The sequence below is a fragment of the Podarcis melisellensis genome, assembly GCF_964234715.1.
Source record: "Podarcis melisellensis genome assembly, chromosome: 2".
Classification (NCBI taxonomy): domain Eukaryota; kingdom Metazoa; phylum Chordata; class Lepidosauria; order Squamata; family Lacertidae; genus Podarcis; species Podarcis melisellensis.
In genome coordinates this window covers 114056451-114081440 of record NC_138529.1, presented here as the reverse complement: position 1 = coordinate 114081440, position 24990 = coordinate 114056451, and the positions used below count along the sequence as shown (strand labels likewise).

The 24990-nt window shown below is 47.3% G+C and overlaps 2 protein-coding genes across 2 annotated transcripts in view; both read left to right on the top strand.

Moving 5' to 3' along the window:
* Positions 1 to 1209: 1209 nt before the first annotated feature.
* LOC309363230 (uncharacterized protein) lies at positions 1210 to 14785 on the top strand (the record flags this gene model as incomplete). The annotated part of the gene is made up of 4 exons (XM_081899336.1): positions 1210 to 1407; positions 6299 to 6679; positions 10079 to 10265; positions 12145 to 14785. 4 exons carry the CDS (start codon positions 1210 to 1212, stop codon positions 14184 to 14186), a joined length of 2808 nt encoding a protein of 935 aa, XP_081755462.1. The 3' UTR covers positions 14187 to 14785.
* Positions 14786 to 18791: 4006 nt separating this feature from the next.
* LOC309365124 (EPM2A-interacting protein 1-like) overlaps positions 18792 to 24990 on the top strand; it is a 39899-nt gene continuing 33700 nt past the window's right edge. Inside the window, exon 1 of the mRNA XM_081903291.1 lies at positions 18792 to 18831. Within this exon, the coding sequence (XP_081759417.1) occupies positions 18813 to 18831 (19 nt within the window). The 5' untranslated portion in view covers positions 18792 to 18812. The remainder of the gene's footprint in view (positions 18832 to 24990) is intronic.

Genomic DNA, 24990 nt, shown 5'->3' with positions numbered 1-24990 from the left:
TGGTCTGGTGCATGCAATGCCTTTTGTTTTGCAGCTGCATGATTTGTGCTTGTATAGTGGTGGCCATTGGCTATAAACAATAAAATTTATAGATACAGTAGATTGAACTGCAAAAAATAAGTAATAAAATAATAAAACGATTATTATTTTTTGTTCCTCACTCCCAAATGGTGTGTGTGTTTTTGGTTATATTGTGCTTTTGGTTATATTGGGGGTGGGGGGCGGAGAAGTATGAAGGCCAAAACTGCTCCCCTCCTCTGCTAAATGGATGCAGGAGACCAGAGGCAGCGAATGAAAAAGCAGGGAAAGACAAACCCTCCAAGTGCCAGTATTTTCCAGGGATGTCCCTGATTTAGAGAAGCCATCCTGGTTTCTGATTTGATCCCAGAATGTCTCGCTTTTCCTTAGGGTCTCCCTATTTTCATTGAAGAAATGCTGGAGGGAATGGAGTTATCCAACCCACGGGCCCTCTGAAGGCAATCCTGTATAGGAAAGTTTTTTAGGAAGGAAGTCTAAACAGAGTTAAATTTGAGAAAATTAGGATAAGATTGTATATTCGTGTTGAAAAATTAATAAAAATTATTTTTTAAAAAATGAAAGTTTTTTTAATGTTTAATGTTTTATTATGTTTTTATACATGTTGGAAACTTCCCAGAGTGGCTGGGGCAACGTAATAAGATGTGTGGTGTATAAATAGTAAAATTATAGTTATGGAATGGGATGTCCCTATTTTCATCAGATTGGGTCGGTTGCTGGAGCTAAGTGATTGCATGATCCCAACCAGCAGAGCTGGGAACTGGACTGCCTCCTCCAGCTACCCATTCGGGCTGCAGGCATAGCTGTCAACCTTCCCTTTTTTGCCGGAAATTCCCTTATTCCAGTGCCATTTCCCGCTGCTATCCCGGGCTGTTGGATATCCTGTAGACTTGTCCCCAGGACAGGTGAGGCTGCTGATCCCTTATTTTCAAATCTGAAAATTGACAGCTATGGCTGCAGGGTGGCATCGTCCCAGCTTTCTGGAAATATTTGCTGATAAGGAAACCAGTGACTGCACATCAGATCACAAGGAGACTTATTTGTGCAACATTCTGGATAGCATATAAGATGCCAGGTAGATTCCAATGATAGGATAAATTTTGAAGGACAGCGCAAGGGGGCGCATCCAGCCTCGCAGCCTCCCAGGGCCCAACCCACAGCCAGCGAGCTCCGATGCCCAGAGAGGCAGGAAACGGGGCCAGCCAGGGGGACTCGGGAGCGGCTGCCCTTTCCTGTCCCCCGCCGAGGAGAGCGGAGGAGCAGCGGGCCGTGGCCTGGCGAGTTTCCCCGGAGAGGAGCTGGATTCCGCTGCAGGGACGGAGCGAGGAGTCCGAGGTGCAGGAGGCGGGAGGAGGAGGAGGAGGAGAGCACGTGGGCCTGGCAGGATCAGGCCCCGAGCCCAGCTAGAGGCTGCAGGGCGCCCCCCAACCGGGTCCAAGGTCCAATGAGGGGTCCAAGGCAGCTGCTGCTCCGCGATGGACGATGCATATAGTCGCTCACGGATCAGCGGCGTACCTGGGACTTTTGCCTCCCCTGTCCCTGTCCCTCATCAGGGAGCCCCGTCCTCTTCCACGGTCCTCCCCACGGGGGAGAGGGAAGGCGAGGCAGGGGGGAAAGTGCAGCAGGGGCCCCCGTCTCACTCTGCAGCCCCCTGACACCCTTTGCAGGCCACTACTCCTCCCCCCCCTCCTCTGCCAGTGCCATTGATAAACCTATCGCCCTCATTTGTGAATTGGTCTGATCGCCTTTGAAAGCCCTCTTTTCTCTTGTAGTAATGATGTCCATCAGATTCATTTAGCAAGGAAATGGCTTCTTTTGTCTTCCCCAAATCAAGGTACAGTGGTGCCTCGCAAGACGAAATTAATTCGTTCCGCAAGTCTCTTCGTCTTGCGGTTTTTTCGTCTTGCGATGCACGGTTTCCCATAGGAATGCATTGAAAATCAATTAATGCGTTCCTAGGGAAACCGCCTTCAGACCAGGTCCGGGGACAGTCTGTCCCCCGACCTCTTCTGAAGGCTGGGGGGGGACGGGGACAAGGGCTTTTCTTCCCACTGCCAGCCTTCAGAAGGCTGTTCTGAAGGCTGGCGGTGGGAAGAAAAGCCCTTCTTCCCACCTCCCGCCCCGCAAGCTCCGGGGACAGGAGGGCTTTGCTGCCGACCGCCAGCATTTTAAAAGCCCCTGCTGTCCCGGGGCGATTTTAAAATGCTGGCGGGCGGGAGCGAACGCTTCGCTCCCGCCCGCCAGCATTTTAAGATCGCCCGGGGCAGCGGAGAAGTCTCCGCTGTCCCAGGAAGGCAGGTGGGGGGAGCAAAGACTTTTGCCCCCGCCTGCCTTCAGAAGAGGTCCAGGACCTCGTTCCGATGCCCGGCGGCGGGGTGAGAGGTTCCCGCCCCCCCGCCCCGCTTCGGAGCAGCGTTCCGAAGCGGGGCGGCTGGGGCAGGTGTTCCCGCCCCCCCACCCCGCTTCGGAGCAGCGTTCCGAAGCGGGGCGGCTGGGGCAGGTGTTCCCGCCCCCCCGCCCCGCTTCGGGGCAGCGTTCCGAAGCGGGGCGGCTGGGGCAGGTGTTCCCGCCCCCCCGCCCCGCTTCGGGGCAGAGTTCCGAAGCGGGGCGGCTGGGGCAGGTGTTCCCGCCCCCCCGCCCCGCTTCGGAGCAGCGTTCCGAAGCGGGGCGGCTGGGGCAGGTGTTCCCTCCCCCCCGCCCGGCTTCGGAGCACCGGGAGAAGCGATCTCCCCGCAGCCCCTTGCTTCAAAAGAGGTCCGGGGGCAGCGGGGAAGAAGCGCTGCGCTTCCCGCTGCCCCCGGACCTCTTTTGAAGCAAGGGGCTGCGGGGAGATCGCTTTTCCCCACAAACCCTTGCTTCAAAAGAGGTCCGGGGGCAGCGCGAAGCGCTTCCCGCTGTCCCCGGACCTCTTTTGAAGCAAGGGGCGGTGGGGAGAAGCGATCTCCCCGCAGCCCCTTGCTTCAAAAGAGGTCCGGGGGCAGCGGGAAGCGCTTCCCGCTGTCCCCGGACCTGGGGCTGTGGGGAGAAGATCGCTTCTCCCCGCCGCCCCTTGCTTCAAAAGAGAAGACCCGCTGTCCCCTGGGCAAGCTTCGTTTTGCGAAGCAAGCCCATAGGGAAATTCGTCTTGTGAGGCAACTCGAAAACGAAAAAACCTTTCGTTTTGCGAGTTTTTCGTCTCGCGAGGCGTTCGTCTTGCGGGGTACCACTGTACACTGTGCCTCCACATGGAGGCTCTGTTGATCTGTCACGGCTAATAAAACAGCTAATAGATCTATTTCCCGGAGAAGGCACCTGATCTTTTCCCAAGCTGTCAAAGCTAGTGACCTCTTGTGTCTGCGTGTAAATCAGTGAGACAGGCTTAAACCTGTCTCATTAATTGTTTTATTTCCACCTTCCTCAGTAAGGCTGCAGAGTTTTCAGATGAAGGCTGAGGGTTGAAGTGGGTGACAGTTTAGAGAATGCAGAAGAAAGGAGGATTCTTAAGATGTGTGGCATATGGAAATGAATTAATGATAATAAAAAGTTGAAGACAGTATTGTAAAAGACTGAGGAAGGCGAAATTGAAATTAGCTATTCATGTTCAGATTATTACTCATTTCATTTCTATACTGCTTCATATTTCTAATTTTTTTATAATAACTTTTATTAAAATTTTCACAATATCTCCAATCATACAATTTTCCAAATCACATATTTTGACTTTTTGAACCTCCCTCAGCTCCTCTGACAATCATCCGTAATTAAATTTCTACCTTCACATTCCTTAATTATAGTATTGCCTTCAAGTAAAATCTTTCTATCCTCGTTTACATTCTTGCAATATTCCTTATTTTTTCCACAAAGCTTCTTTAAAACACACTAGCGTTGTTTGTTCCTCACATACACTCTTCAAATATTCTCTGAATTTTCCCCAGTCCTCTAGGAACTTGTGGTCTCTTTGAAGTCTGATTTTTCCAGTTAATTTATCTAGTTCTGCGTAATCTGTTAGTTTTTTTCTCCATTCTTCCAAAGTCGGTAATTCTTCTTGTTTCCATTTTTGGGCCATCAATGTTCTCGCTGCTGTTATTGCGTACTGAAAGAGTTTACAGTCCCTCTTATTTATTTCATTTCTAGTTATTCCCAGTAGCAAGGTTTCTGGTTTCTTTACAAAGCTATATTTCAGCATTTTCTTTAATTCATTATATATCATTTCCCAGAACCCCTTCACTTTCTTACACTCCCACCACATATGAATAAAAGTACCCTCTTTCTCTTTACATTTCCAACATTTGTTACAGGTTTTATACATTTTTGCCAATTTAACTGGTGTTATATACCATCTGTATACCATTTTCATACCATTTTCTTTTAACATAGTACATGCTGTAAACTTCAGATTTTCATTCCATATTTTTTGCCAGTCTTCCATATCAATACTATACCCTAAATCTCTGGCCCAGTGAATCATTACAGATTTAACTTCCTCATCCATCGTGTGCCATTCCAATAATATTTTATACATTTTTGAGATTATCTTACAATCATTGTTAACAATTTCCGTTTGAAATTTCGAATCTTTTTCTTTATACCCTTTTTCTTTCACATCCTTTTTAAACATATCATTTATCTGGTAGTAGTGCAGCCAATCAAATACATGTTCTTTTACTTGCTCGTATGGCTTCAATCTCCATTTCTCTCCTTCTTTTACCACTAAATCTCCATAAGTAATCCAATTACTCCTCATATTAATTTTCTTGACTCCCATAACCTCTAATGGGGATAACCAATGTGAAACCCCCATTTCTAATAGATTTTTATATCTGTCCCATACTTCGATTAACTATTTCCGGAAGATATGGTTTTCAAACAATTTATAACCTTTTTTCTTCTCTTGCCATAGATACGCATGCCACCCAAATCTGTTATTTGCTTCATATTTTTAAGGAAAAAAATCTAATTAGTAATTAGAGAGAAATCTCATTGCAGTTTGTGTCCATAGGATGTTGAGAACATTAACTCTGTAGATCCAGGAGTTCTCTCCTCCTGATAGTCTTAGATTTGATTGTTCTTTCCGATAGAACAGGAGGAACGAAACATTTATGGGCTTAAAGCTGCATTAATTCTGGAGGCCACATTCCAGTGAGCTTTGAGGCCAATGTATGCACATGCATGCGCACACAGAAAAGATATGCAGACCATAAAGTCACATGCACACACTCACCAGAGGTGCTGCACACACTCACCAGACATGCCATCTAGCATACATACAAGTCTTGCAAACACAATCAGTATGTTTAGACCTTCCAACCCCAGTCTTGGGGGGAGGAGAAATAAGAGCACAAGAAGACCCTGCTGAATTAGCAATGAGATCTGTGGAAAAAAGTCCCTTCTGATTGTTCTTTAGAAATCCTCTTTAAAGAGCAGCCAGAGGGATCATTTATTTTCCTTTTGCCCCATTTCAGCACTGTGCTGGTTTGTGCTGAAATTGGAGTTGAAAAGATCTCTCTAAGGGCCCTTTAGGCACCTTTCTCTCCAGGACAGACAGAGATCTTCATCCTATGATCAGATCAGGAGATGGAAACGGCAGGGACTAGCAGGACACACCCTGAGGCTTGGCAAGCCATATGCAGCCAATGGACTGCAAGTTAGAATATCTTCAGTAAAGAGAGTTTGTGACCATCAAATATAAAATATTTTGGAGTGGGTTGTTTGATTTTGTTGGCCAATGTTCCTTTTGTCTGTTTGTTTGTTTCTTAGACTGTGCAGATACCATACATTTAAAGCACGTGGCTTCCCCCAGAGAACCACAGGACCTGTAGTTTATTGCTAGAGTTCTCAACACCCCTAACAAACTGCAGCTGGCAGGATTTCTTGGGTGAAGTCATGTACTTTCAATGTTAGGTGGGTCTGTCGCAGCCTTAATCATATACAAAGATCTGTTGCTGCCTTTCCAACATGCTAGAAGTTGCAGCCAGGATCAGCATTCCCTGTCCACTGAACATGCTCAGTCCTCTCACTGGGTTGTTTTTGGATTTCCCTCCCACTGCCTTGGTTCCCCCACCCCCAAATATTATTTGTACTTCCATAAATCTTGATGTTTCCCCCAGTCTTTGGATAACTTCCCCTCGTGGAGTCATTTGGGTGACATAATGATTGTCATTCACAGCCTGAACATCAGAAATAGAAAGAGTAATAATATATTTCAAAAACTGGCTAATGGTTAAAATGTGCTTTTGTTTTTATTCTTGTGTTGTATTTTACTTTGTGTCTAATTCTTTTCCAGCAGGGTGGTGTAAAAATGGAAGAGCAGGGACCCAGGAGACCCATTCAAAGGGAAAGACTGGAGTGCAAAGGAAGGAAACCTCCTGCCGGCCAAGTTGGGGCCATCAGAGATCTTCTGCCTCGGGCAGATTTATGTCAGATTAAGCAGGAGCAAGAGGAGGGGCAGCCGCAGCAGCACTGGGATGCCCAGAAGCAGGATTTCCTGAAGACGATGCAGCTCCCTCGTTCACGATGGGAAACCCCACAGGCTCCCAGTCCTCCCCAATCTGGGAATAGTGTCCTCTCCTTCAGGGGAGCTGCAGATGCCAGTCGGTGGCCAAGTGGGAGAGTAGGGGGAGCAGACCAGACCCTGCTCCCAGACACTGAGGGGCTTTTGGGAAAGGTAAGTGCCCTCCTTCTTGTAAAGAAGCTGGTAAAATGCGGTCTTGACTTTGCTACCACTCAGTGGATTTGTAACTGGTGACTGACCGAACCCAAACGGTGGTCATCAATGGTTCCTCTTCATCCTGGAGAAGAGTGACTAGTGGGGTGCCACAGGGTTCTGTCTTGGGCCCAGTCTTATTCAACATCTTTATCAACGACTTGGATGATGGACTCAAGGGCATCCTGATCAAATTTGCAGATGACACCAAACTGGGAGGGGTGGCTAACACCCCAGAGGACAGGATCACACTTCAAAACGACCTTGACAGATTGGAGAACTGGGCCAAAACAAACAAGATGAATTTTAACAGGGAGAAATGTAAAGTATTGCACTTGGGCAAAAAAAATGAGAGGCACAAATACAAAATGGGGGACACCTGGCTTGAGAGCAGTACATGTGAAAAGGATCTAGGAGTCTTGGTTGACCACAAACTTGACATGAGCCAACAGTGTGACGCGGCAGCTAAAAAAGCCAATGCAATTCTGGGCTGCATCAATAGGAGTATAGCATCTAGATCAAGGGAAGTAATAGTGCCACTGTATTCTGCTCTGGTCAGACCTCACCTGGAGTACTGTGTCCAGTTCTGGGCGCCACAGTTCAAGAAGGACACTGACAAACTGGAACGTGTCCAGAGGAGGGCAACCAAAATGGTCAAAGGCCTGGAAACGATGCCTTATGAGGAACGGCTAAGGGAGCTGGGCATGTTTAGCCTGGAGAAGAGGAGGTTAAGGGGTGATATGATAGCCATGTTCAAATATATAAAAGGATGTCACATAGAGGAGGGAGAAAGGTTGTTTTCTGCTGCTCCAGAGAAGCGGACACGGAGCAATGGATCCAAACTGCAGGAAAGAAGATTCCACCTAAACATTAGGAAGAACTTCCTGACAGTAAGAGCTGTTCGACAGTGGAATTTGCTGCCAAGGAGTGTGGTGGAGTCTCCTTCTTTGGACGTCTTTAAGCAGAGGCTTGACAACCATATGTCAGGAGTGCTCTGATGGTGTTTCCTGCTTGGCAGGGGGTTGGACTTGATGGCCCTTGTGGTCTCTTCCAACTCTATGATTCTATGATTCCTCTCACCTGGGTTTCCAGCACCTGGAGGTCACAGGTCCAGTGCCTCTAGACATGGAGGTTCTGCTTAGCTTTGGTGGTGAATATTCCTCCTCCCTGCAGTTTCTCTCTAATCCACTTTAAAAAGGTTTGCTAGACCAAACCTTACATGGCAGGTTTGCGATCATATCTCCTGCTATTCTTACTTTACCTAAAGAGCTGCAGGTGACTCTGAGTTTTATCAGAGCAGAAGCTGTGTCAGAAGAGGTGACCTTCCACCAACCCCCGTTTTCCTCCTCTAAATTGCCTCCATTTCCAAAATGATCTTTTCTCCCCACTGAGGTAAAAATCTTGGCACGTCTTGCAGCCTCAGCAATCCCATGTGTTGTCGCATTAAATAAGACTGGCCTACCTTGCAAGGTTGTTGCAAGATCTATTAAGATAATGGCCAGGTTCAGATGACTGAATCACAGCCTGAAAAGCTGGGTTAAAAATAGGAACAGTTTTTAATGCATTGCTGCAGCAAAGTTACGCTAAAATCTAAGTTGACCCAAGATTAAAACAAAAAACTATAGCCGCCACCGCATTCTCCTGGCCCCCACAACCAGAATGCATCACTCCAGGAAGGACTCCCACCCAACCTTTAGTGAGAGAGGGGAAAAGAGAAGGACTCTAAATGGGTAGTTGCACAAATTTACCAGCTGTGGTCCTGCACTGGCAGCAAGGCTAACAAACAGGGGAGCTGGGAACGTGCTGGTCCCATATCTCCCTGCATCTGCCTCCTGACCTAATTGTCCCAGCCTACCTCATGGTTTGGCCGGCCCTGAGGGTGAACTGTGCTGAAACCAGGCAATTTCTTATGAGCCATAACAAACAAACTTTCCATTTTGCCCAAACCAGGAAACTGCAGCTGCCAGCTTTGGAACAAGCTGGGATATTAAGCTAATTTCAAACTGTGCTTGGTGAAAACAGGAAACTCTGGCTGATCAGTGGCTTCGTGGTTTGACTGAGCCCACTGATAGCAGGAAAAATAGGAAGCCCTGTTGCGTTCAAAAGGGTTGTTTGGACAGAGTCTCTGATCAGCATGCGCAGCAGGACAGGCTTAAAAAGGTAAAGGACCCCTGACCATTAGGTCTAGTTGTCACCGACTCTGGGGTTGTGGTATTCATCTCGCTTTATTGGCCGAGGGAGCTGGCATACACCTTCCGGGTCATGTGGCCAGCATGACTAAGCCACTTCTGGCAAACCATAGCAGCGCACGGGAACGCCGTTTATCTTCCTGCCGGAGTGGTACCTATTTATCTACTTGCACTTTGACGTGCTTTTGAACTGCTAGGTTGCAAGGAGCAGGGACCGAGAAACGGGAGCTCACCTCACCCGGTCGCGGGGATTCGAACCGCCAACCTTCTTATTGGCAAGTCCTAGGCTGTGTGGTTTAACCCACAGCGCCACCCGCGTCCCAGGACAGGCTTAGGAAGCTATTATTATTATTATTATTATTATTATTATTATTATTACTTGCATCCTGCCTATCTGACTGGGTTGCCTCTGCCCATCTGGGTAGCTTCCAACAAAATAAAAACCGTCAACAATTTCCTTGTAAAAGGCTGCCTTCGGAAGTCTTCCATTTTGTAGAAATGGCCTTCGGTTTTAAAGAATTGCCCTCTTTTCGGAATAATGTGGTGTAAACATGTATGTTGTCCTCTAGGTCCAAACACACAGAGACTCACACATAGTAGGAACAAGCAGTGCTTTAAAGTGCTTATCTTGCAAACTTGCCATCTACCGTAAGTTGTTTACTCCTGACCAAAGCTCCTGTTTCCCAAAAGGACAGGAGGGGGAGCAGAGGAGGAAACGGATGGGTTTGAAGGCTCTTTCTGCCTCTCTCCCCTGAGAAACAAGAGCAAAGGGTTTTTGCAGGGCAGGAGGACATCGGAGGAGGCAGTGAGGGCAGAGGGAGCAGTGGGCGGATCCACCGCCTCTCCCAGGGGGTCCAGATGCAAGCAAGGGGCTTCCTTCATCTCCATGCAAGGGCCACCCATGTATTCAGAGCTGTCCTTTGCAGATTAACTCTTAACTTCCAAGGGATCTACTCTCAGGCCACTAATGTGCATACCGTGCCAGCCTTAGGAAGGAAGGTGGGACAGGCAGGTGAAAGGAATTGCCAAAGGTGTTTGAAAATGGGTGGGGGCTCTTGGGAAGTGGGTGCCCAGTTGGGGCTTCTCCAGGGGCAGCGGAATGTCTTGGGCAGGAGAATCCCTGCAGGGGCTCTCAGACTCCCTTGGCTTCTTCTTCTTCCCTCCCTCCCAGGAAGCTGCAACTTGCTCTGGATTCTGCGCTCCTCAGGAAGCTGAACCTGCAAACCTAGCTGAGACTGAACCTGCAACCCTGGCCAGGATGGAAGGAGGAAGATGGATGGGTGACCTGGTCAGGCTGTCTCCTGCATCCCTCCCCACAACCTCTGAGCATTCCCTCCCAGGACCATTGGAGAAATCTGGTGAGTTCCAGGGGAGAGGAGATGGGGACAGGGATAGATGGATGGCGGAGGGAGAAAGAGGAAAAGATGGAGAGGAGACAAATGGAAGGAAGTTCCTGACAGGAAGAAGGAAGGGGTGAGGCCTTCTCCGGAGCAGCTCTTTGTTTCTTGAATCCTTTTCCTAAAGTAGTGGGGGCAGATTTTCTTCCTCCAGGCTTTGAAACCTTAGGTGTTATTTCCATGGCAGGAATAATTGATGATAATGATGTTGCACACCAATCCTGAACAATGGGTGAAGGGGAATGGAAATGTTTCCCATAATTATTTATAATTAATGTATTTAAATGGTTTCTATTACCTTTATTTTTTATAGACAGAGTCAGAATGATACATTCCACCAGCATCAAAACACAATAAATGCATGCACCTCCCCAGTTTGGTGGGCTTAAGGGACAAAGGACCAGTTATCATGATACACGATTCCTGTGGCTGGAGGCTCTACACTTAGGATTGGGCATATAAAGTCCAAGAGTGTCTGGTATTATAAGCAAATTGTGTAAACTTGCCAATCTTACAGACTGGGGTTGTTTTTGAAAGTGAGTGAGTGGGATAATAATTTTAGCGCCCCTTGGTTCTCCCGCACAGACGCGAGACAACTCCAGTAGTAATTATCTCAGGTTTATTCCTCAAACTCACAAATCACTGTGGAGCTCAGTCTTCGGCCTGTTCATCCCAGCTTGCAGTTGCCGAGTCCTCCAGCAAAGAAGTCCCCACTTTCACTTTCTTTTCCCCTCTTCTTGCAGATTCTCTCGAGCCTACGATTTTTTGGACAGGCTATTTCCAGGGTCTCTGTGTCAGACCTCAAACTGGATCTAACAGTCTATGCCCCGCCCCGGCACCCCCTCTTCCTGCTCCTTGTTCTTTCCTCCTGCTGCAGCTTGGCTGCTCCTCCCCTGCGTCACATTCCAACTGAATCACATCTCTTGCGTTCTCAGGCTCTGTCAGCGGAGGCACGAGAGGCTTGAGATTCACGGAGCTGACACCCTGTAATTTTGTCCGTCCCTAAGCTTCCATGGAGACACTGTGGTACAACCTTGGTGCAAATTTGAAAATAAGTACACAAGGCCAACAAAGAGACTCAGAGGTTTTAAGTGGCACCAGCTTTCCTGGTCAAGAGTCCACTAAGTCCCACAGAAGCTTAGGCAATAATACATTTATCAGCCTTTAAGGGCTGCAAAAGATGAATAAACAGAAGCGTAGTTCATTTATGGAATCTATCCTACAGGACACAGTGACAGCCAGCAACTTGGATAGCTTGAAGAAAAGGATAAGACTGACGTCTCTGCTCTGCCCTCGTGGTCCTAGGCAATAATGCTTCTTAATACTAGTTTCTGGAAAGCACAGGAAGGCAGAGAAGACTCTTGTACTCCAATCCTGCTTGCCGGTTTCCCACAGGCATCTGGTTGGCCTCTGTGAGAAGAGGATGCTGGACTAGGTGGGCCTTTGCCTGATCCAGAAGGCTCTTCTTAGGTTCCAACATAGTGCAATATTTTTACAGTTACATGTAGCACTTAAGTTTTATTTATTTCACAAAGGAGATACTGTTACTTTAGTCTGAGATCATTCACTTGAGAAAGAGAAATAGAGATGTGTCTAATAAACCAGTTCCAGCATAGATCTGTATTATAAAATGAGGATGCCTTAGTAAGTGTGAATGGAGTGATCATGTATTGCTCTTGCCATTATCTTGCCATTATTAGCTTTCGTAAAATTTGGAACCTCGAGAGGATAGTGGAGAATGAAGGTGTTACAATAAGAGATGGTGCAGACTGGGATTGACAGTTGTTCAGTTCCATTTTTGTCTTTCTTGAAAGTCTAACAGGATTCTCTTTCCTCCCAGACTCCCAAACAGGTGAGGAAGATGAAAGTCAGAATTCTCTGGAGCCACCTGTGAATTTATGCGAAAGAACAAAGAAATTGAGGATACAACAACAAACTCACAAAGGAGAGAAACGATTTGAATGTACAGAATGTGGAAAGAGCTTCAGTCAAAGTGGAAAACTTAGAATACACCAACGAACTCACACAGGGGAGAAACCATTTAAGTGTATTGAATGTGGAAAGAGCTTCAGTCGAAATGATGCACTAAGAATACACCAACGAACTCACACGGGGAAGAAACCTTTTAAATGTATTGAATGTGGGAAGAGTTTCAGCAAAAGTGGAACACTTAGAATACATCAACGAACTCATACGGGGGAGAAACCATTTAAATGTATTGAATGTGGAAAGTGTTTCAGTAGAAGTGAAAATCTTAGAAGACATCAACGAACTCACACGGGGGAGAAACCATTTAAATGTATTGAATGTGGAAATAGCTTCAGTGAAAGTGGAGCATTTAGAATACATCAACGAACTCACACGGGGGAGAAACCATTTAAATGTGTGGACTGTGGAAAGAGCTTCAGTCGAAGTGGCACACTTAAAAGTCATCAGCGAAGTCATACAGGAGAGAAACCATTTAAATGTATGGAGTGCGTTAAGAGCTTCAGTCAAAGTAGACACCTTAGAAAGCATCAGCTAATTCATACGGGAGAGAAACGATTTAAATGTATTGAATGTGGAAAGAGCTTCATTCAAAATGGACACCTTAGAATACATCAACGAACTCACACAGGAGAAAAGCCATTTCAATGTATGCAGTGTGGAAAGAGCTTCAGTCATAACGGAGCACTTAAAGTACATGAACAAATTCACACGGGGGAGAAACCATTTAAATGTATTGAATGTGGAAAGAGCTTCGGTGAAAGTGGGAAACTTAGAAGACATCAACGAACTCACATGGAAGAGAAACCATTTAAATGTATTGAATGTGGAAAGAGCTTCAGTCAAAGTGGAGATCTTAGAATACATCAACGAACTCACACAGGAGAAAAACCATTTAAATGTATTGAATGTGGAAAGAGCTTCAGTCATAGTGAAACACTTAGAATACATCAACGAACTCACACGGGAGAGAAACCATTTAAATGTATGCAGTGTGGAAAGAGCTTCAGTCATAACGGAGCACTTAAAGTACATGAACAAATTCACACGGGGGAGAAACCATTTAAATGTATTGAATGTGGAAAGAGCTTCAGTCAAAGTGGAGATCTTAGAATACATCAACGAACTCACACGGGAGAGAAACCATTTAAATGTGTGGATTGTGGAAAGAGCTTCAGTCAAAGTGGCACACTTAAAAGTCATCAGCGAAGTCATACAGGAGAGAAACCATTTAAATGTATGGAGTGCGGTAAGAGCTTCAGTCAAAGTAGACACCTTAGAAAGCACCAGCTAATTCATACGGGAGAGAAACGATTTAAATGTATTGAATGTGGAAAGAGCTTCATTCAAAATGGACACCTTAGAATACATCAACGAACTCACACAGGAGAAAAACCATTTAAATGTATGCAGTGTGGAAAGAGCTTCAGTCATAACGGAGCACTTAAAGTACATGAACAAATTCACACGGGGGAGAAACCATTTAAATGTATTGAATGTGGAAAGAGCTTCGGTGAAAGTGGGAAACTTAGAATACATCAACGAACTCACACGGAAGAGAAACCATTTAAATGTATTGAATGTGGAAAGAGCTTCAGTCGAAGTGGAGATCTTAGAATACATCAACGAACTCACACAGGAGAAAAACCATTTAAATGTATTGAATGTGGAAAGAACTTCAGTGAAAGTAGAACACTTAGAATACACCAACGAACTCACACGGGAGAGAAACCATTTAAATGTGTGGATTGTGGAAAGAGCTTCAGTCGAAGTGGGACACTTAAAAGTCATCAGCGAAGTCATACAGGAGAGAAACCATTTAAATGTATGGAGTGCGGTAAGAGCTTCAGTCAAAGTGGACACCTTAGAAGACATCAGCTAACTCACACACAATGAAAACTACAGGTGTATTGAATGTGGAAAGGACTTCAGAGGGAGTGGAGACCTTAATATTCATTAGCAAATTCACACTAGGGAAATGATAGAAATGTATGGAGTTTTCCACTCAGGGTTCACTACTTACACCAAGAAACTCATAAAGGGGGAAATCAGATGTAAATGCATGGAATGATGTTTTAGTGTTTGTACTTAAATTTGTATACACATATGTATGTATAAAAGTAATGAAGGTCATATATACTAAATGTACAAAATAAGTGGCAACTTTTTGCTAGATAAACAGGGAGGGAGTGTGAATCTGGAATGCTCAAGGTGTGTGTTGAATCTGTTTAGTTTTCAGGTCTGCCTTTCACTGCCAAAATGATGGGCTGCCCTTGTCTTGTAGATCAGTATTCCAGGCGCTCATTACTTGGACTTTGCATAACCCATTGAAGACCTTTTTACTGATAGCATTTTCCAGCTGAATGAAAGGTCCCTGTGTTAAATGTTCATTTGGTATTGCTTTTGAAACTCATCTCCTTTTTTCTGTGCTCTTGTGTACCTGTGTAGAGCTGTTTTTATTAAATATTTTCTGCATTGGCTTTTGATCTGTGGAAGGTGACCAGTGAGGGTGTTTTTTGTGTTCCTTAGTTCACAGAAATGTTTTAAAGGAATGTGGAAGAATTAGGGCTAGGGGAGGTTAGTGAAAGGGACTGAGGAGTGGGAGACTGATTTGTTGTGAATGTGGGAGGTGGAGAGGGAGAGAAAAGAGAGGTCCGTTATTTAGTCAGGGCTGTGGCTAAAGGCCTTGGTCCAGCTTTTCTGGGAATTGTAGTCTCAGGATGTCCAATTGTAGTTGGCTGAGGAGGCTCAGAAACTTCTGAGAGGTTCCTCCCAGAACTACAGTTCCCAGAGTTCCTAGGAAGTGAAGATGGCTGTGAAGTCTCTGGACAGGGGTCAGCAACCTAAGGGCCACGGGCTGGTTCTGACCCGAATGGGTTCTGGATCCGGCCCACGGAAGGTCCAGAAATCACATCATGGTTCTGATTCATATAGTTTGGGCTGCACCATTTTTCTCTCTCTTTTTCTATTCCTGATGGCGGCGCCTCCTCCCTCCCTTCTGGCTTCTCCCTGCCCTGCGGAGGAAGGGGGCTAGCCTTTGATTGGTGCCAGCAGCATTGTTTCCCTCTGATTGGTTGCAGAGTTCTTTCCTCCTCCCTCCCTCCTCCTAGAGCCGAGAGGAAAGGGCCTGGGCTTTGTTTGTGCCAGCATGGTTGCTCGACAGCCGCCATTTAAGGCAGCCCCTCTCCGGCCCTCAACTGGCTCACTGCTCCTGCCGCTGCAGCGAGTGGTTCCGTTCTGAGACACCCTCCCCGGGTTCTGGGGTGTATGAAGCCTTGTTTACCTGTGTCAGGGGTTCAGGGACAGAGGCACAGGTGAGGGAGGAGACGGAGAGCGATGGGGAAGAATCCCAAGACAGTGAGGAAGAGGAAGACAATGACTTGAGGTCTTCCATGAGTCTCTCAAGTGAATCGGAGGATTCCCAGAAGGGGGCGCCCCTGGTCAAGCCAAGGGGGGTCACAGGGGGGACTTGCCAGGAGCAGGGAAGCAGCAGGGAAACCCCGAGTGGGAGTGGGAGATCGGGGCCGGCTTCCCAGCAGGAACGGAGTGCAGAGGGTGGAGTTCCCAGTGTGACACACGGAGCAGAGCAGGAAGGAGACAGGGGAAGGAGATCGGGGCAAGACGTCCTGCCGGAAGGGGCGGAGAGTAGTACAGGGAGTAGTGTAACTGTCAAGAGGAAGGTCAAGGGAAGCGAACGCGCGCCAAGTTCAAATGTGGAGGCGCGCGGAAATGCAGAGAGCCCAGAGGAGGAGCCTGGTCCCAAAGCACGAAGGAGGGGGGAGCAGGCATCTGGGGACTCCACGTCAGGGGAAAGCAGGAGGGAAGGAACTCAGGGGGGCAGAAAGACCCTGCGGAAAAGGAAGGACAGGAAGAGGTGGACTAGCACAAGCCTCTTAAACTGGTGTAGAGGCGGGACCGATTCAGAGGGGACTTCAAACGTCTAAGGCTAAGAGACGCGGGGCTGCACGCCTCGGTTGTGGAACCAATAATGAACTGCAATAAACATCCTTGTATATAAGAAGAGCTTGGCGTTGGTCTTTTGTGAGCTGAGACCTGAGGCAGCCCCTGACAACCTGTTTTTAACTCCACTACCGAAAGCGTCTTCCCCCTCCAGGACAGGAGAGCGGAGAACACGCGTCTTGCAGAAGGAACCGCTCGCTGCATTCGGTAGCGGAGTTAAAAACAGGGAATCAAGGCTTCATACACCCCAGAACCCTGGGAGGGTCTCTCAGAACGGAACAGATATGCTGCAGTGCAGAACTGGGACCTTCAGAACTTTATTATTTTTTTGTTTAATCTTTGGATCGTGTAGTAACGAAAGAATGCGCACTCATACTCCGTCCCGCGGCGAGGTTTGAGGACAGTGATCTGGCCCTCGACTTTAAAAGGTTGCTGAGACCTGTCTCTGGGGGTGCAAAAAAGAATTTGGAAGTGTTTGTTTTCATTCTTGGGGGCCATGCTATTTGGCAACCCTCTCTTTTTCAAGAGCTAATTTCAGGGCTATGAGAGCCTAAGGAAAAGCCTTTTGTTTGTTTTTAATAAAAAAAACCTTCAAAATGTGACAAATGTTTGTGGGGGCTCCATCTGTTGTTGTTGCTGCTGCTGAGGGGGCCCTGGATCTCAGCCCCAAATGTCTGCCATGATGGTATCACTGCTGATAAATATGTCCTAAATAAACACCCATATATATTTGCCTTCTGGAAGGTGGGGCACGATGCTGAGGGAATCTGTATTATATCTGGAGGAGAGAAGGCGGAAGGGGGGGGGAGCCCAGTGCACCCAGAAGACGCCAGTTGTTGGTTATAGTTGCATCTATACAAAGTGCATAGCCTTTGCCCCTCCATAAAGAAATGGGGAGCAGACAAGAGCTGGAATAGCTGACCAGAAGGAAATGTAACCTGGGAACTTCATGTTGCTCCCCAGCTCCCTGACCCCAAGAAAAGACTCCTCCAGGGAGGCAGGTGAGCATCACAGCTAAACCCCCCATTATGCTCTACAGTAGCTAATCGCTCAGAACAGGGCTTTTTTCATTCAGTTCTTTGTGTTGGGGGGGGGGTTACCTTCCCTTCTTCCCTTGCAATCATGACAAAAATGAAACCTCCACGCCAATGCTTTCAGCCCCAGAAGAGGAGCTCCCCTTGGTGTCAAGGGAGGGGGGGGGGCCAAGGGAGTATCTGGAGCCCTGCCATTCCTTCTGTCGCTGGGCCCTTCCCCTCCTCTCTCTGCCATCCCAGGGCCACTCTTGACTCCCCAGCAGGAGACTGGATCTGTCTGTGATGGTGAGATGTCCTGGCTGGTTGAAGGACCACTTCCTGTTTCCTGGAGCTCCATCCTGCCTTCTCATGCAAGGTGGAGTCATGAAGCAGGTGAAGGCTGAGCACACCTAAGAGTGGCGCAGCGGGTGGGTGAGATTCTGCTTAACCTTTCCCTGTCTGCTCCTTTTCTGGATCCAAATCCCCACACAAAAAGGGGCAGTGTGAGGGCACAATCAGTGTTATGGAGCTGCCCTGAAAATCATTGCTTTGTGACCGTAAGAGGCCCTTCTCAAAGAAACAAGCATCAAGAGAATTTAAGCTACAGACTTTAAAACAAACAGATAATTACAAAAAAAGAAAGCAGTCTGGCGCCACATTGCATAGGAGTTAGTTTAACACACTCTACATGGGGCTGCCTTTGAAAAGAGCTCAGAAAGTTCAACTGGCTGAAAGAGCTGCAGACACACTGCTGACCAGGCCTGGCTATAGGCAGCATAGGACTCCCTTATTAGAACAGCTCCGTCTGCCTAATTGTCTGTTTCTGGACACAATGTGCTGGTTATCACCTATAAAGTCCTGCTTTGCCTAATTCAAAAATGCCATGTCCTGTATTGATAGTTTTGTCCAGTATTTCAGATCTATCTCTCCCCCCCCCCTGCCAAATTAGGGATCCTCTCCAAGGACCTGTGTGTGTGTGTGTGTGTGTGTGTGTGTGTGTGTGTGTGAATGTGAAAAGTCCTGCATTCAAACTCTGGGTAGCCAAGCACAGACAGACTGACAGATTCATGAGTATCTGGGTGTGTGCATGCATGTGTGACAAATTCCAGGGGGGGCCATCCTGTGAGGCTGCGGGAGATTGGAATGGATTGTTTTGAAGTCACTTCAGTACCAGGTGGAAAAAGAAAACCAACTGCCCACCAACCCCCCAACCCCTGCCCTGCCCTGGATTCACCACCCTGTTCCTCGTTTTACTGCCCTGTATTTTGCCTCACACTTACTAAGCTAAATTTTGGCTTAGTTTTGGTTTAGCAAACCTGACTAACATGCCACTTTCAAACCTGAAAGCTTTTTTCCTCCTGTTTTGGTTTGGAAGTTGGAGTAAAGTCAGATTCATGATCTGCGACTGCCCATTTATTTGGACTTTTCAGCACTGTGGCCGCTGTCACCCCTAAGCTCACGTCAGCAATGTCTAGGCAGCACGATGACCATGTATATACGCAATGGACAATCTTTACAGAATTCCATCAGGTCAGGTTTACTGTAAACAATGGTGGGCATTGATAAAGGTAAGTTCACATAAATTGCATGTTGCTTCACCATTTTTCAAACTTCAGGGCTTGAACTTCCGTTTCTTGGAACTCCAGGAATGCTCAGCGGCAGGGAGGTCTCTCTTCAGAGTCCAACAGTAGTCAGCCATCATGACTGCGTTCCAGCGACCCTGATACCTGGTCTCCATCTCTTTCATGTCCTGATGGAGTCTCTCCCCCTGCTCGTCACTCATTGAACCCAGGTTCTCAGGAAACCGGTCCATATGTGAAAATAGGTAGTGCATCTTGATATTCATGTTGCAGCCCAGGTTTCTGAAAGCAGTCAGCATGTTGTTGACAAGTTCTGCGTCGTTTCTGGCCTTATTGTTGCCAAAAAAAGTTCATCACTACCAGAACAAATGCCTTCCACGCTTCCAGTTCCACTTTGTTCATTGAGTTTCCGAACTCTGGATCTCGAATGAGCATATGGATCTGAGGACCGTCAAAGATGTCAGCTTTCAACTTCTCCATGGTCAATCCTGGAAAAGCCTGGCACAAGTAAGTGAAGCAGTCACCATCCTTGTCCAGAGCCTTGGTGAACTGCTTTATTAAGCCGAGCTTGATGTGCAGCGTTGGGAAGAGTATTCTGTCTCTGTCCACCAGAGGGTCATTGATGATGTTCCTTTCTTTGCAAGGCACCAATTCCTCCCGCACAGGCCGTGTAATGCTGAGCACGGTCCCTACTATCCCACATGCACAGAAAACATGGGTACTTGGTGAAGCCAGACTGTTGTCCCAACAAAAAGTTCACCATCTTCAGGTCAACACAAATAAACCACTTATGCTGAACATAACCAATTTTCTCCAGCACATACTTCACCGCTTCATAGTTCTCCTTCAGTGTATTCAAGTGAGCCAGGGGTATAGAGGCAAACTGGTTGCCATTGTGTAGCAGAACACATTTCAGTGATCGCTTGCTGCTGTCAATGAACAGTCTCCAATCTTTGGGTTCGTACTGTGGCACTCCAAGCTTGAGCAGAAGCTGTGCAATATTCGCACAGTACACCAAATCCTTCTCTTCCGAGAAAAAACTGAGGTACTCTTGATGCCTGTTGCGGAAGAAGCTGATGCGAGCACTGTCAGAGAGGAGGTTTTTTTCCTTCAATCTGGATGCCAACAGTTCGGCAGAGTCTTTTGACAAGCTGAAGTCGCGAACTAGATAATTCAGCTCCTTTTGGGGAAATGGATGTGGAGCATCATCTTCAAGAACCACTTCTTCTTCATGTCCTTCAACACTGGAGGCATCTTCGTCACTAATGTCAGGAAGTTCTCCGAAGATAGGCACTGGAATTTCATCACAATGAGCTACAGGACGACGTGCGGATTGAAGATCAGGATACTTTGTGGGGCGGCTGCCCCATTAACTTAGTTTTGATCCCCCAACTTTATGCTTTGCCGCACCAATTTATGAAAGATTTTGAGGTTTTATGACTTCCAACTGATCCCTTTTCGACATAATCACCCAGAACTATCGGACCTGAATACTTCTTGTCATTAAAACAATCATTTCCAATCAAAACAATTATTCGACATGGCATTTTACCCCCACCAACGTCTTCTAAAATGCTCCACACAAGCATACATGTGAACAAAAACATAAAAAAATGACATGTGGCCATAGCTCAAAAACTTGACCCGATTGAGCAAAACCAATGTGATTTTTGGATTCAGCGCATCAGATTTGTCCTAAATCAACTGAAAAAAACACAGACAACAAAATTGCTGTTGACCAGTGAAATGAAATTCACTGGGGCAGCAGTTGAAGAAGGAGCAAAAAGGGTTTTCTTGTGTGTGTCTTTGTGGCTGATTAGCTGTTCTCCCTGTGCAAAGGTCAGAGGGGGCAGGGTTTCTGTTGAGGCAGGTGATTAGCTGTGGGAGGAGCTTCTCAGAGCTAGCAGGGCAGCAGTTGAAGAAGGAGCAAAAAGGGTTTTCTTGTGTGTGTCTTTGTGGCTGATTAGCTGTTCTCCCTGTGCAAAGGTCAGAGGGGGCAGGGTTTCTGTTGAGGCAGGTGATTAGCTGTGGGAGGAGCTTCTCAGAGCTAGCAGGGCAGCAGTTGAAGAAGGAGCAAAAAGGGTTTTCTTGTGTGTGTCTTTGTGGCTGATTAGCTGTTCTCCCTGTGCAAAGGTCAGAGGGGGCAGGGTTTCTGTTGAGGCAGGTGATTAGCTGTGGGAGGAGCTTCTCAGAGCTAGCAGGGCAGCAGTTGAAGAAGGAGCAAAAAGGGTTTTCTTGTGTGTGTCTTTGTGGCTGATTAGCTGTTCTCCCTGTGCAAAGGTCAGAGGGGGCAGGGTTTCTGTTGAGGCAGGTGATTAGCTGTGGGAGGAGCTTCTCAGAGCTAGCAGGGCAGCGGCGCGTGCAGTTTGATCCATCTTTTAGATTTAGGGGAGCTAGTCTCAAACGTTTGTTGGGGGAGACCTAGGGTTTTTTTTGTGGGGGGAGTTATTTGTCCTGTCTTCACACTTTTTATGATGGAGGACCGCTGTAGCCACCCCCAACGACACGTACTCAAGATGGAGGAGGAGGGAACACCTGCAGTCGCCTGCGGTTCCTGCGCAGTGTTTGCCATCTTGCCAAAGATTGCAGGCAGCTTTACCTGCAGCAATTGCATGTTGATTGCTCTCTTAAAAGACAAAGTCCAGCAACTGGAGGAAGGTGTAGCTACGCTCCAAAGAATTAGAGAGCTGGAGCTATTCTTGGAAGCAACAGAGCACACCGTCTCCACCAAGGAGGAGACAGGGGACTCCCCTGAGAAGGAGGCTAGCTCACCAACACAGGAGCCAGATATATGGAGAAACGTGACTCAAAGAAGTCGGAGGCCCAGGGTTCGCTCTGATTGTTTAGAAATACACAATTGCTTTGAGGTCCTCTCCCCTAGCATGGAAGACGAAGAGCACACTCCATTTGAGGATCTCTCCCTCATTACAGTCGATCAGGTATATGAAGACGAGCAGCAAAGTCAGTCCTCAGGGAATGTGCAGGCGACCTTGGAACGGACAGCTCACGGAAGAACCCCGACCAAACCTAAGAGGAGGCGTGTAGTGGTGATAGGGGATTCCCTACTGAGGGGAACAGAAGCAGTGATCTGTGGGCCTGACAAGATGTCTCGGGAAGTGTGCTGTCTCCCCGGGGCTAAGATCCAAGATGTAACTGAACGACTGCAAGGAATCATAAAACCCACTGACTAATACCCCTTCCTCTTGGTTCATGTGGGAACCAATGACACTGCAAGCAATAGCCTCCAGAAGATCAAAAGAGACTACGAGGCTCTCGGCAGGAAATTGAAGCAACTAAATGCACAAATTGTCATCTCATCTGTCCTCCCAGTTGAACGACGTGGCCCAGGGAGAGAGGGAAAAATAGTGGAAGTGAACAGCTGGCTTCGCAAATGGTGTAAACAGGAACGGTTTGGATTCTTAGATCACGGACTGCAGTTTCTTGAACATGGACTTCTGGCAAGCGATGGGCTGCACCTCACAACGGTTGGGAGGAATGTTTTTGCCAAAAATCTCAGAAACCTCATCAGGAGGGCTTTAAACTGACTAACATGGGGGAGGGAGACAGTGCTCCTGAAGGTAGGAGTCTATCAATTGATGAAGATGATCATCCAAATGTCATAGACCAAATGGAGCAAACAGCATGCAGACCTAGTGGTGAGAGGAAAAAATCCTTAAATAAGAGACACAGGGGAATGATTAATGGACTTCAATGTGTGTACACTAATGCGCAAAGCATGGGAAATAAACAAGATGAGCTTGAGCTCTTGGTACAGCAAACTAAATATGACATAATAGGCATCACTGAAACCTGGTGGGATAAGTCCCATGATTGGAATGTAATAATGGAGGGATACAATCTATTTAAGAGAAACAGACCAGACAAGAAAGGGGGAGGAGTGGCGTTATATGTCAGGGATGTGTATACCTGTGAAGAGATCCAAGATTTAGAACCTCAAAGCCAAAGTGAGAGCATTTGGGTCAAAATTAAGGGAGAGAAGAATAACAGAGACCTCATTGGCTCTGGATCCATTCCAGTCCGGCTTCCGCACTGGTCATGGGACCAAGACGGCTCTGGTTGCCCTAACAGATGATCTTCGTAGACAGCTGGATCGAGGCGGGTCGGGGCTGCTGATTCTTCTAGATCTATCAGCAGCTTTCGACATGGTCGATCACGAACTTCTGGACCACCGCCTTGCCGACGTGGGGATCCAGGGCACAGTCCTTCAATGGCTGCGCTCGTTTCTCTCTGGTTGGGGACAGAGGGTGGCGCTTGGGGGGGAATTGTCATCGCGCCACTCCTTGGTGTGTGGAGTACCTCAGGGTGCGATACTCTCCCCGATGCTTTTCAACATCTTTATGCGCCCCCTCGCCCAGCTTGTTCGGAGTTTTGGGCTGGGTTGTCATCAGTATGCCGATGACACCCAACTCTATCTGTTGATGGATGGCCATCCTGACTCGGCCCCAGACACACTGACCAGATGTTTGGAAGCTGTGGCTGGATGGTTACGTGGGAGCCGGTTGAAGCTAAATCCTTCGAAGACAGAGGTCCTGTGGCTGGGACGGGGCGATATGGGATTGGGGGGGCAACTCCCATCTCTTGCGGGGGTGCAATTAGTGCCAGCACCGTCCGTTAAGAGTTTGGGTGTAATCTTCGACACCTCCCTTTCCATGGAGGCGCAGATTGCAGCTGTAACAAAGGCGGCATTTTTCCATCTCCGCCAAGCTAAGCAGTTGGCTCCTTACCTCTCTCGCCCTGACCTAGCCACTGTGATCCACGCGACGGTCACCTCCAGACTGGATTATTGTAACTCGCTCTACGTGGGGCTGCCCTTGAGACTGACCCAGAAACTCCAGCGGGTGCAGAATGCTGCAGCGAGACTCCTTACGAGGTCTTCGCTGCGAGATCACATTCACCCGGTGCTATACCAGCTGCACTGGCTCCCGGTGGAGTACAGGATCAGGTTTAAGGTGCTGGTTTTAACCTTTAAAGCCCTATATGGCCTAGGACCCTCGTACCTACGGGACCGCCTCTCCTGGTATGCCCCACAGAGAAACTTACGGTCTTCAAATAAAAACATCTTGAAGGTCCCAGGCCACAGAGAAGTTAGGCTGGCCTCAACTAGAGCCAGGGCTTTTTCGGCTGTGGCTCCGATCTGGTGGAACACTCTGTCACAAGAGACCAGGGCCCTGCGGGACTTGACATCTTTCCGCAGGGCCTGCAAGACAGAGCTGTTCCACCAGGCCTTTGGCCAGGGCACAGCCTGACTCCCTCCCTCGGCAATCTTCGTGGAGCTCTGGCCCAATGGTTGCTAGTGGCTTGAATTAATTAATTTTTATAATGAATGATTTTAGAATGTTGTTTATGTTGTACTTTTGTACTGTTTTATTGTTGTTAGCCGCCCTGAGCCCGGCTTCGGCTGGGGAGGGCGGGATATAAATAAAATTTATTATTATTATTATTATTATTATTATTGTGGGAGTTTACTATAGATCCCCAAGCCAAACGGAGGACATAGATGATGCCTTCCTGGAACAGATGGCCAAGCATGCAAAAGGAAGGGAGATAGTAGTAATGGGGGACTTCAATTACCCGGATATTTGTTGGATGTCAAACTCAGCCAAGAGCATAAGGTCAAACAGATTCCTCACTGGCCTTGCAGACAACTTCATTGTCCAGAAATTGGGAGAAGCAACAAGAGGAACAGCCATTTTAGATCTGGTCCTAACCAATGTTGATGACCTGGTTAGTGGGGTAGAAGTGGAAGGATCATTAGGCACGAGTGATCATGCTCTTCTGAAGTTTACTATACAGCGGAAGGGAGCAGCCAAGCATACTAGGACTCAATTTCTTGACTTTAAGAAAGCCGACTTCATAAAACTTAGGGAAGTGCTGGGTGAGATCCCATGGACAGTAATACTAAAAGGAAAGGGAGTTCATGATGGCTGGGAGTTTGTTAAGAGGGAGATAGTAAAAGCACAATGTCAGGCAATACCAATGAGACGGAAACATGGAAGGTGCCTAAAGAAGCCAGGGTGGCTATCTAAAGAACTTTTAACTGAGTTAAGATTATAAAAGGATGTGTACAAAAAATGGAAAAGGGGGGAAACCACCAAAGAGGAATTCAAACAAATAGCCAGCACGTGT